The following is a 12,987-nucleotide window of genomic DNA, read 5'->3' on the forward strand; positions in this document are numbered from 1 at the left end:
CTCGGGGGTAGTTCCACCTGTGGCAGACGTCACCACCGAGTTCCCCTGTCACCGTGTCTTTTTGCCCGGGACACAACTCCAGACCGCTTCTCCCAGCCTGCCCCGTAGTGGGCGCGGCCACGTGAAAGGACTCTGGCCAACAGAACTCGGGGAAAGTGACGGCCGCGTTCCCAGGCCTGGTGTCACGACAGCTCCAGGGGGTGGTGGGGCTCCTGGTCCACGCAGCGGCTTGTGGGCAGACCCCCCACGACGCCCACGCTAGATCAGGACACCCTTGTCAGTCACCGCGGCTGGCCTCCCCTGACCGACACGTGCAGTAAACTTAGCGGAGCAGAGCGAGGCCCAGAGAAGTTAAGTAACTTGACAGAGGCCCCGCAGCTGTGAGGACGGAGGCAGGAGCCATGGCCACCTGTCTGGCAGCGGGGCGCCCTCCCTTTGGGTCCCTCAGCACCCGTGGCGGGCAGTCGGCGGACAAATGCAGAAGCAGTTCTGACTTCATCAGTCGTCAGGGCAGACGTGTGTACGTTTAATCAACGTATAAAGAAACTTGAGCCGGAAGCGGCAGGGAGTGTCTCACTCCCACTGAGACGGACACGTGCTCTATCCCCCCTTCAGGAAGACGAGTGAGCGTGCCCTTCTTCTCCCCCTCGAGGGGGACACTTGGCCCCAACACCCCTCTTTCCCGTGCCCCACACCCAGCCCGGGAACTCGTCCCGCCCCACTGGGATGGAGACGACAGTCTCTGGGCCCACCCATCCCTTCTCTGAACGTTCCCTGACCCATCTTCCTGAAGCGTGGCTGGGTGATCAGCCTTCTCTAGTCCCGAATGCCCGGCTGATATAATGCCTGAAGACCAGGGCTTTGGGGCCCTGGTGGCCTCACCCCTCCTTTCTCACCCTGGGAGCCCTTGGCCAGCACTCATGGAATGTCTCACCGACATCCCATGGGTGAGGGGATCCCCCTTCTCCCTGACCCCCGGGAGCTATTTCAACCTCCCTCCGACCGCGACAGTTTCCTGTTCCTCCACACACCCTCCCCGCCCCCACCTGCCGCTCCTGCTTTTACTCCCTCTTTCCTCCACACGTTCCCTCCTCTGGCATTTATCATGGCGACACTGTGCCCCCGCATATGGGCGACTGCTTGTATCCCCTGACAGGTCCTCGAGTATTGAGACCACACAGTCGTCTTTGGATCATCCAAAAGACTGGGGAGCCCAATCTTCTGGTTACTCAGTGGGACCCACTCATTTAATCTACTGAAAGAGAATATGAATAAGGAGAGCCTCAATTGGCCCTGTGTTGGAGCTGATCTAAAAAAGAATAAGGATTTTATAAGAACTTCAAGTTGCTTTTCTAAATTAGACACAAAACAGCCCACCTCATTCTAAACTCGGCCAACATTTCAGCCTTCCACTTTGAACAGATGAAAAGCTAAAAAATTACATGAGCTGCTCCGTGCGCTTGCCCCTGGGGGGATGCACAATAGTGTGCACCGTCCTGCGGGGACGGGAGCGGCAACCAACACACGACGAGGACGGAGGTAATTCAAAGATGGATCTGGAACTCGGAAATTGACCGCATTGTTAGTGCACCCGGAAACTCAGGCCCCCACGCGGGGGATACTGCAACTGGGGGCCTGATTCAAGAACAGCTGAATCTAAAATACTTTTTGAAAAATGTAACCGATATTAGATATTATTTTCCGTCTAAGACACCCTCGGGAAACTACCCCAAGTTGCCAAAAGTTTGGTTATTTTCTTTCAACGAATTCCTTATCTACAAAAAACAGTTGTGCGACATTGATTTCCGTCTGCAGGCGATGGGGAGAGACTGCTTCTCCCCACACCCGTGGCAGGACTGGCTGCTGAGCTAGTTGCGTTAGGATTGCGTTTGGGGAGTGACGTCGCTTTCTAAAGTGATATAAGGATGGGCTTGAACTCCTGGTTCCCTGGAAATGCAAACATCTTAAGTCTGGTATCGATGATGAGGGTTTACCCTGATTCTCCATGTTCCCGGAGACCAGCCTCTATGGGGCGGAAGGGCAGCAGACAGACACAACCAGAGGAAACCATTCCTAGCTGAGCACCTTGCCCCCCTAGCACAGAGCAAGGCTGGTGCTGAATTTGCAGCAGCCGGCAACCTGGGACCCTCGGGATGGAAGGGGGTCGACTGGTGGATGCCACTTACCTCATCCAGAGCTTTTCAAATTCCCTCGGTGTTAGAGGAATATCAAAACCGTACAGCGCGTTCTTTATATCCCGCCGCCGAAGAATGCCGTTGCCCTCACTGTCGGTTTCTATAAAATTCTACAATATTACAAGACGACAATTAGTAACCTACACAGTGTGCTCGTGGTAGTTTAGAGGATTGTCCACAGCCAATACCTGGAACAACAGAAGACGTGTCTCTCCCCTCTCTACCTGCTTAATTACTTTTCAGTCAAAGCTCCAGATACCCTCGCCGTTTCGGTAAAGAAGGTGACCGAGCAAAACGCAAACAATTGTCATGAACTGGAAGGGGCTGGTTTCTGGGTGATGAGTGGTCTCAGGTGTATGACCCGGCCAACAACTTGGGCTCAAGAGCTATTAGAAATGAGGGTCCCAGAGCCTGGGGATTGAGACAGTAGCCCACGCTGCTGGAGGTGGTCATCTTGACAACGCAGCAGACTTGGTCCTCTGGTTGTAAGACAGGGATGAGGCACGCGAGACCCCAGCTCTGATGACGCGATGATACGGTAGCTTTATTTTTTTAAGTTTAATTATTTATGTTGGGGGGGAAGGGGCAGAGAGAGAGGAAGAGAGAGACTCGAAAGCAGGCTCCGCGCCTCTGAGCAGAGCCCGACGTGGGGCTCGAACTCACGAACCGTGAGATCGTGACCTGAGCCGAAATCAAGAGCCGCACGCTTAACCCGCCGAGCCACCCAGGCGCCCCAATACGGTACCTTTTTAATGTCCCCGAGGGATGCAAAAGGTATCTGGGGAATTTTCGGCCTGTTAAGAGGGCCACAGACTAGCAGGTAATGTGTGGCACTCGGCACTGACTTAAACTGTTTGGAAGTAATAGCTCCTCTGACCCTCTTCCTCACAACACCGTGAGGTAGATGCAGGAGCACGTCTAGAAAGTCCTCTGCAAGCATCACAATCCATGGTGAAGGCAGAGACATTCCCTTTAAGACCAGGAACAGGCAAGGTCTCCGCTGCCCTCTTTTCCACGTTGTACTGGAGGTATCAGCCAGGGTAGTCAAGCAAGAAAAAGGAATAAAAGGTAAAAAACAGGACAGGAAGAAATACAGCTGTCGTTATTAACAGACGACGTGGCTGGATACGTAAGAAAGATCCACAAATGAATTACTATGCTAAGAGAATTTAGCAAGAAGTCTGGATTTCAGGTCAATAGGCAAGATCATTCATGTTCTTACATATCAGGCACAGAGAACAAATTTTAAAAAATATTTATAATAGCATCAAAAATAGAAAGTCTTAGGAATAAACCTTTTTCTAAGTTTATTTATTTTGAGAAAGAGAGAGAGAGAGAGAGAGAGAGAGAGGGAGGGAGAGAACAAGTGGGGGAGGGACAGAGAGAAGGAGAGAGAGAATCCCAAGTGCGCTCTATGCTGACAGGTTTAAACTCACAAACCGTGAGATCTTGACCCGAGCCAAAGTCAGACACTCAACAGACTGAGCCACACAGGTGCCCCATCCCAGGGAATAAACCTTACGAGTGATCGTAAGACCGCTACACAGAAAAGTATAAAAATTTATCGAAAGATATTTAAAGATATCAGAATAAATGGAGACGCACCATGCTCGTGAACTGGAAGACTCAAAATTGTAACGACGGCATTTCTCTCCAAACGCTTTGTTGCCTTGTGGAACTTGACAAACTGATTCATAAACTCTCAAAGGACAGGAGGAGGGACTTGCCTACCAGCTGATCAAGACATATTACCGAGTTACTGTGATTACAGTGATGTGGTAAAGGTGCCAAGACAGACAAACTGACCTGGGGAACAGAGTGAGGAGCCCAGAGACACCCGCAGGCCTCGAGGCAGGACAGCGGTGATGCCATACGTCAGGGGGAGAAGGATGGGCTTTACGGGGGCTAGACAACCGGGTCTCCATATGGAAGAGTGGGAGTGAACCCCTGCCTCCCAACACATAGGTGACACGTGGTGTGGATCTCAAGACCAGGATGGGAAAGGCTTCACTGGAGAGCTGCTGAAAGGTCTTCATGACTTCAGATGAAACACAGATTCTTGGGCGAGACCTACAGGAAATGTTAACACATTTCACATTTGACTCTATCAACAAGAAGAACCCGGGGCGCCTGGACGGTTCAGGCAGTCAGGTGTTGGACTTCGGCTCGGGTCACGATCTCACGGTTCGTGGGCTCGACCCCCGCGTCGGGCTCTGTGCTGACAGCTCGGATCCAGATTCTGTGTCTCCTTCTCTCTCTGCCCCTCCCCTGCTTACTCCCTGGTCTCTGTCTCTTAAAAGCGAATAAACATTTAAAAAAATTTTTTTAACAAACTTATATTTACCAAAAGATATCGTATGAAAAGGGTGCAAACACAGAACACAAACTGGGATTAGTGACTCACACCACGTATCATTGACAAAAGACTAGCAGCCAAACCGTGGTACGAGTTCCTATCGACCAATGAGAAATCACCAGAGAGCCCAGTGAGAAAACCAACGAGCAGGCCCTTCATGGAGAAAGGAAACCTGCCTCAGGAATAAACGAAAAGATACTCACCGCTCACGAGTAACCAACACACGCTACCTAAAACTAGAATGACACGCTGTTACGCATCCACTAGGGAGGAGGAAGCGGAGTCTGACAGCACCGAGGGCCACACGGTAGAGCTGAGCGGCTGTGTCTGAAGCCCCTGCCTCACAAAGCCAAGGCCGGTCACCGCCTGGCCCTTGATGCAAAGTGTGTGCGGCGCTAAGACATTGAGAGTGTTCTCCTCCTTCGTCTGGATGGCGGGTTACACGGTGGGATACAACTTGGGATACGCGGTGACTACCTTAAACGTACCTAAGCTACGCATGTATATTATTATTGTACGTATTACTACATACGCTATATGCATTCATGCATATTATACACATACAAATACACACGTTATATATATATATAATATATATAATATGTATTACTATTACATTGCACTGTAGAGTGACAACTTGAAAAATGAGCTTTAAAAAAAGCTCCTTCAATTATAATACAATTCTTTAGCACTCTTATTGGTGCTTATACCACAAGTCTCTTGGGAACAGAGACCGTGTCTTTTTTTTTTTTTTTTTGGTCGCTGTGTCTTTAATATCTTGCAACAGTGCATAGTTAATTCATAATAATGTTTGCTGAAGAAATCGATGACCTTATTTTCCAAACATACTTAAACGGAAGTGAGCCTGTTAAGCTGCCCAGAATAGGCCGACTGTGGGTGCGTCCAAGAGATCGGCTGGTGGTGTCCTTGGCCGAGCCCGGCTGAGTGGCCAGCCGGGGACCCTCGCTGAGGACAGCTAGAGGACGCAGTACCTGACTTGTTCAAGTTCCAAATGCAGTTTTACTGGGACCACATCCTTTCCGACATTCGCGGGTCTTTTTGGCGAACCCACAGAAGTGCCCAGAGAGGAGACAAATGCCACGTGTCTGCCACGACCCAGAAGGGAAGGGCAAGGCTGTGCTGGATGGTAGGAGAACACCCGCCTCGTCACCAGGCATCCGTCATTAATGCGTCTTATCTATGCGTCACCCTACTTTCTGCAGGTTTGGGATTCAGAACGAATCCCAAAAAGCTTTAGAGCTTTTTTCAAGATAAATTGAGAGAGTGGGAGAAATGTCCGATCGAATACTAATAAAACACACAGGGGCACGCAGTCCCGCGGGGGGGCCGAGAGAGGTGTGAGGCCCGGCACGAAGTGACGCTTGACCCCCTACAAAGTGGCTCCACATGCCCCTGCTGATTCCTCTTCCTCCGTAAGCCTCCAAGTCTTCTTCCCTTCCCACACTTCCACCAGGCTCCCTTCTAGAAGGGACGGACCCGAGGCTGCTGGCTTAGCAGCAGAGCACTCCAGGGTCCCCACACCTCCCCTAAACACACTTGGGGTTCTGCAGAACATCAGGGATAAAGATGGTTATGAGAGGCCACGGGAATCGGTGTGGAGAGGAGGGGCGCCTGGGGGGCTCAGTCGGTTGAGCTCAGGTCATGATCTCACAGTTTTGTGAGTTCGAGCCCCGCATCGGGTTCTGTGCTGGCAGCACGGAGCCTGCTTGGGATTCTCTCTCTCCTCTCTCTCTCCCCCCGTCCCACTCTCCCTCTCTCTAAATAAAAACAAAAACAAAGTATGGAGAGGTAAGTGCAGAGGACGTGCTCAAGGGAGTGAACACAGACAGAGAGGGTCACCGAGCCCGAGAGCGGGCAGGTCCAGACAGGGAGTGGAGGAGGCCCGACAGAGCCGTGGCAGGGCCAGGGGAGGAAGCATTCCAGGAAGTACGGATGCAACAAGGCAGAAACAAAGGCCTCCGGCAGCCTGTTCATTTTCCCCACGGCGCCCACCTGCTTTGTTAATAAGCTGCCTTTGTTTCTTAACCGCCACCTCTCCTGGTCTGTGAGCTCCGAAGGCTGGAAGAAGATGGGTCTTCGTTACCACCGAACCCCCAGCACAAACCCACGTACCCCGGAGATGTGCTGCGCGACATTCATCAGAGCAGGGCAGGACGAATCCAGGAAGGGCCTGGAAGGGGCCGTGGGAGCCCCTGGGTCCACGGAGGGCAGCATCAGCAGAGGGGGCATTATAGGGGCAGGAGGAAGAGTGGACAGAAATAGCAGGGAGGAGGGGAGAGGCAGGCCCAGAGAAGCTGGGGTGCAGGGTGTGGAGGATGATGTCACGCAGTGAGCTCGGCCCTCTCCCGGCTGCCATGCCCATGTGGTCGCAGAGTACAGCCCAGGGCTGGCCCCGCACTCCCGCAGGACGGCTCGGGAGGGCCAGCCCTACCCGTGGGAGCGGGAGGACTCCGTGTGATTTGCCACCCTGAGCCGCACCGTCAACTCTGACGGCAGGGGCCTGGGGAGAGGCAGCCCAGGGGCGGCACAGGACTGACAAGACAGAACTTCACATCGGACACACGCCAAGAGAGGCAAACATCCAAAGAAAATGACCAGATGAAACAAAGTGGAGGCGTTCTTCACAACAATGTGAAAATCCTTCCGGGAGCGTCGGCTTGGCTCCATCGGTTAAGCGTCCGACCCGATTTCGTCTCAGGTCATGATCTCGCGGTTCGTGGGATCAATCGAGAGCCCCACGTCGGGCTCTGCGCTGACAGTGCGGGACCTGCTTAGGATTCTTGCTTTCTCTGACCCTCCCCTACTCGTGCTCTCTTTCTCTCTCAAAGTAAATAAACTTAAAAAAAAAAAAAAAAAAAAGAAAATTCTTCCACAGTGCAGTTTGAAAGACATTTCCTAAGGTGAAGGTGTTGTGTCCTTGTTGCGTTATGAAATGATCACCCACTCCTGGACGAACTCAGTCCCGCAGGCTCCGTTCTACTGTCCTGTGGGTACAACTGTCATTAGATTATGCGCCCATCTCAACACCAAATTGGTTTACACGATTGCCCATCTACAGCATTCACCTTCAAAATGTGCTTTCTATCGTTTTGGAAGACAGGAAGAAATCCCACCTACCCAGAAATGCAGGTTTTGAATGGGGTAAAAATAATATGACGGGGTTCTTTTTTTCTTTCTTTAAAATTTTTAATTCATATCAAACCTGAGATACATCTAGGAATTTCTGTCCACGTAACTCTTACAAATACTCCTTTTTCTAAACATCAGTTGACCTCGGATGGGACAATTTATGCTGAAAAAGTATTTTAGGAATAAAAGGAGTCACCAGTTGGGTATAGAACATTGTTTTCCCATCTCAGCGACGGGATCTAAACAGCTTGATTATCCCAATGATCTGAGAACACTGAAATAGATTTCCTTTCCTTTTAAGGAAATAATCGTTTTCTTACCTTAGATAAGTCTGACCATCTGGTTTTTGCTTTGGTAGCAAGATACTGATGAGCCTGCTCACAAGCTAGTTCTGAATCTGCGACCTTCTGTTTTGGTCTTAAAAGAAAAATAAATAAATAAGTAAATAAGTAAATAAATAAATAACTGTGTTTAAATTTAATGGACTCATTAATCTCCCAAGGGGTTCCCCATCCCCGTTTGTTTCAAAGATACCGTTAAAGTCTGTTATTTCACATCTGGTCTAACTTAATTCTCAAAATACAGTCTTATTTCCCCAGCTGCATGTTAGGGAAGTCTTCTTAAATTTTATAAGTCCTTGTTTATTTTCAGATAAATGCTGTTCAACTTTCTCTGCCACTCACAAAACAAACAGGGCTCATTTCTTCTCAGAAGGGGAAAAAAACACCATAGAACAGTGAAGCCTCTTCAGAAGAAAACAACCACAAACTTTTATTTCTGAATTGGCGAATCGGAATAATAATGCAGACTAAGAAACGGTTCAGGAACACGGGGCGGGGGTGGGGGGGGGGCATCGCTTTCTCGGTCCCAGCTACTGTTCAAAGGTTGGGCTCAAGTATGTAAAATGATCAAAATTCTGTTTATTTCCTCCTAGGATGATGGACGCCAAAGACACTTTAAAAAAATGCCCCACGCTTAACACCGTGGCTAAGCCCTGGATTCCTCCACTCGAAGGACGGGGGCGGATAAAATCTGTAAAACCCCTCCCCACTTCTTTTTCTGTAATTGCTCTGCTCCTCGGAGCACCTATCCCTCCCTTTCTGGCAACTTGAGCTGTTTTCCACATCCAGATCTGCATCTGAAATATTTTCCCTGCAGATATCAGGGCGCTCAGCACATTCCCCTGGCAAAACTGACCATATCCACATCACCCGACAGTTTCCTGAAATGGGACCACATCTGAGACCCCCACCTGGAACCTGCTCTTACTCACAGGCATGTTGGGTGCTAAGCGCATCTTGCCACCGGACCGAGGCCCATAGAGACCCCAATATAAATTTCTCCTGAAGGGTCCCCAGAAGACCAGTGTGGGGGATGGACAGCAAGCAAGCCCCACAGAGCCCCTTTAAAGAAGCATTATTTACGCTTCTGCAAATGAACCGCATATAAGAAAAAAAGTCTAAGGTCAACCAGTATGCTGCCAGTTGAGAAAATGCAGGGATTTGTGTGTTGCAAACAATGGAGGTCAAAGGCTTACACAATCCCCCTAGAAGGGCTGCTTTGAACGTGACCCTCTGTATGTGACACTCAGGTCGGCAGCACCGTGTGGGTTTCTCAGGTGCTGATGGCCACCACGAGGTCAGTGACCAGCGGGTGCTGAGCACAGCCAGTCAAGTGACACATGCCGGCATTACCATCCCATTCTGCGAAAGAGGAAGCTGTGTTTTCGGGAAATTAACCAACCTGCCAAATGACACAGCCAGGACCTGGAAACCATTCAGACTCAGGTCTCCGATGTCATGGCTAGCCTTTCACGTGACCATCTGGTTTTTATCTGAAGCTACAGGTTTGCTGCCCCTGTAAGTTCACTCTTCGTAGGAAAAGATCCCTGAAATATTACACTTCACAGAGGTGAGGGACACCTCTGGTTTTTACGCACCGGGGGTCTTCTTTCCACTTAGCATTTCTGTTTCTGTTCAACAAACGCAGCATTGCCCAGTGCGTGGCTGGAGCGCCGGGCTCGGTGTGAAGGCTGGAAAAGTGGAGCTGCAGCTCCCGCCCACCAGACAAGGCTCCCCTGGAAGTTCCACCCTGGCACGCATTTCAGAAGCAGACGGCAAGCCAGGTCACGGCAACCCGAATCAACAAAGCAAGCGGCAATCAGTGTTCTTCATGTGGCTTCTTCAAATCCCTTCCAACACGCTCTGCTGCCCCCGGACAGCTGTCCTGGACCGCTCCTCAAGTTCCTTGATGACTGACGGTGCCCAGAGCCCCCGAGTCACCAGGTGCATTGGTATCCATGATTACACCCAAAACCTACACTGGGCTATACTGGGCCACATAGCGTCTTATTTTAAGCAGCTCTTCTTTGGCGAATTACGTAAACTGTGACCCCCACAGTTTGGCGAGCACAAACTCCTACATTGCTACCGTTGAACCAGACCAAATGAGGGCTTTCCCAGTTTCATTTTCCCTCCTGGAAAATGCCAGCTCATGGGGGTACACGGTAAACTATGGCGGGCATGCCTCCCTTCATTAAGAGCCCACCCCGATCTTTAAATTCACCAATTACTTCTATATTGCTGAATCCAGGGGTCTTCGCTGACTTGTGTGTTCCATGTGCCCCTATTAACCATCTCTCCCCTCTCTGGCTGCCTTCATCATGCTGCGCTTTAAGGGACACCACGTGTTGGAATACCAATCCTGGGGCCGGGTGAACGTGTGCCTTCAGTGAGTGTGGTTTTCCCTCCCCACCTGGCTCCCCCAAACCTTGACCACTCCTCTCTCTTTCCACCCCAAAGTTTATTTACTCTTCTGAAAGGTCATCCCTTCTCATGTCCCCAGCCATGCCTTCCTGCCATTTATCCACACATCTGTACCGCTGGGGCTGTAATCTCCTCACCTACTTTTCTGTTCCATCTCTCTCCAACTGACTACTGGACTTCACAGAATCATGGAATTTCCAGGGTGGAAAGGGATCCAAAGGTCAACCAATCTAATCCTCTGTCACTAGTTCACCACTAAACGTTTGGGAAGGTTGGGGGGACTAGGTTGCATTTTCACAATTATTGCTTAAGAGGACTGTAGGTCCTAATAATGATGCCTAGTCCCCTGTCTTCACCTTAAGTTCCTCCTAAATCCAACCCGCACCCACAGGACTCACCTGAACTCCCCCCAAAGGATAGAGATTCTGAGGGGCATGTTCTGTGTCTGCAAAGTCAGCGAACCCAAACTGATCTCGCTATCTAAACACATATCTGAACGGCCTCCACCAACCCAATTTCTTTTCTAGGCGTAAGTCTTGAATGTTTTCTCAGTGAGCCAGGCTCAAACCAGGGACACCTATGATTTTCCCACCCATTTCTCCCCGTCCCATTTTATATACTTGTCTCCTCAAGAGATCAGAAAGTTTTTCTATGGCCTTTTCCAAAAGTTACTGATTGCCTCTATTGCCTGACTCTTTAGATCTTGATAGTCAGGGAGACCCAGCCTTGTTATCAGCCAGTCTGTCCGATGCAAACATATATGACCTCTTACTCTGTGCTGCTCTAGGTTCTGTAGACACACTGACCAGCGATGTGGACAGAGCCCACATCCTCAAGGAACTCATACCATGATTGTGGGAACTTACAGCAACATGTGGAAAATGAATGAATCAGATAACTTGGGATATGAATGTGACCAAGAGTGATGGGTGAGAGGGGACGCTTCAGCTAAGAAGGCCAGGGAGCGGCTCTCTGAGGCATGAGTGGTGATGAGGCAGCTGTGTGATCACAGGGACCAGCACTCCAGGCAGGGCAAGAGTCCTTGTCCCTCTTGTCCAGCTAAGATGGAGAAGGCACACACTGCACCCTCTCTCCCCCACTGATTACAACTAAAAGCTCTCGACAGAATACAAGAAGTAATTCTGAGGACACCAAAAAGTAAATAATAGAAAGATGATGGAGGGGTGCCTGGGTGGCTCAGTTGGTGAAGCGTCCGACTTCGCCTCAGGTCATGATCTCACGGCTCGTGGGTTCAAGCCCCATGTCAAGCTCTGTGCTGACACCTTGGAGCCTGGAGCTTGCTTTGGGTTCTGTGCCTCTCTCTCTCTGCCCCTCCCCTGCTCACGCTCTGCCTCTCTCTCAAAAATAAGTAAACATTAAAAAAAAAAAAAGAAGGATGATGGAGAGGGAAATCAAAACTTGAAGAATGACTGATACGAGTTTCATGGGTTCTTTATCGCCCATATTCCCAGGTTAGGCTTAAGGACAGTCCCACTTCTGGAACTATGCAGCGGGCATGGGCCAAAAAAGCTCCACAAGAAAGCCTGTATTTCTGACCAAAGAACCAGAAAGGATAGCCCTGAAGTACAAAGTATGTGGGGGATATAATGCCCCCTTTGTCTCTTTTCACCCTCCCTGTTCTGATCCAAAGACTCTGAGTTACACACCTACACTTTTGTGACATAGCCAGCAACAGTAGTGGCCAAGTAAGTGCCTAAAACTAAAACTCTTCCCTTTCACCAGAAGGCACACTCTGTGCTCAAGGAACAGTGAAGGTATCCACATTATTGTTTTCCTCTCACTGTGTTGCACTGGGGGTAGGCCCAGTCATAGGAAGTACATAACCATACAGATAGGCCCAAACCTAAGGGTTTCCAGCAAGAAGGCCAAAAAAAAAAAAAAAAAAAAAAAAAAAAGGAGAGAGAGAGAGAAAACAGGTGGGTGGGGGGACTCTCTGGGGGCTGGAAAGTATGGGGAGAAATCATACGAGAGGGCTGAAAAACAGGATGCCTAAATCTGTGCGGGAAGTTCCAGATTCACTTCTGCTGTGCTCTTGTGTGAAACTAATCCAAAGCAGCACAACAGAAGCTCTGAGAACTTCACTACTGTGTACTGAAGACTTGCTCCCACCACAACTCCCCACCTGGGGGGCTGCGCACATGGGCTGGCCTCATAGTGCTGCAGTGGCCTTGAAACTCAACTGACATAGAAACCACAGAAGGCAGGTTAGGACTTGCAGTCTGAACCTAACTGGATTGACTGTTTGCTTACAAAATAAATAAAACACAAATCAACACACAACTGAGGATTTTAACTAGGCCAGAGTATCATAATATAATACTTAAAAAGTCCATGATACAATCCAAAATAACTCAATATACAGAGAACCAGGAAAATCTCAACAATTTTCAAGGTAAAAGACAACAGACTCCACGAAGACCCAGCTGTTGAAATTATAATATTTTAAAGCAGCTATTAGAAACATGAAGTAAAAGTAAATGTCCTCAAAATACGTGGAAAG

At 49.6% G+C, this 12,987-nt stretch overlaps 1 protein-coding gene across 10 annotated transcripts in view; it reads right to left on the reverse strand.

Moving 5' to 3' along the window:
- The window catches only part of EFCAB6 (EF-hand calcium binding domain 6), a 241,550-nt gene that overhangs the window by 62,750 nt on the left and 165,813 nt on the right, over positions 1-12,987 (reverse strand). For all 10 annotated transcript variants that reach the window (XM_019447136.2, XM_053895851.1, XM_053895852.1 and 7 more), the window contains 2 exons: positions 8,022-8,118; positions 2,187-2,305 (listed from right to left, as the gene is read on the reverse strand). In XM_019447136.2, the coding sequence (XP_019302681.2) occupies positions 2,187-2,305; positions 8,022-8,118 (216 nt within the window). The remainder of the gene's footprint in view (positions 1-2,186; positions 2,306-8,021; positions 8,119-12,987) is intronic.

This window comes from Panthera pardus, unplaced genomic scaffold (assembly GCF_024362965.1).
Source record: "Panthera pardus isolate Hobbes unplaced genomic scaffold, ASM2436296v1 HiC_scaffold_6, whole genome shotgun sequence".
NCBI lineage: Eukaryota > Metazoa > Chordata > Mammalia > Carnivora > Felidae > Panthera > Panthera pardus.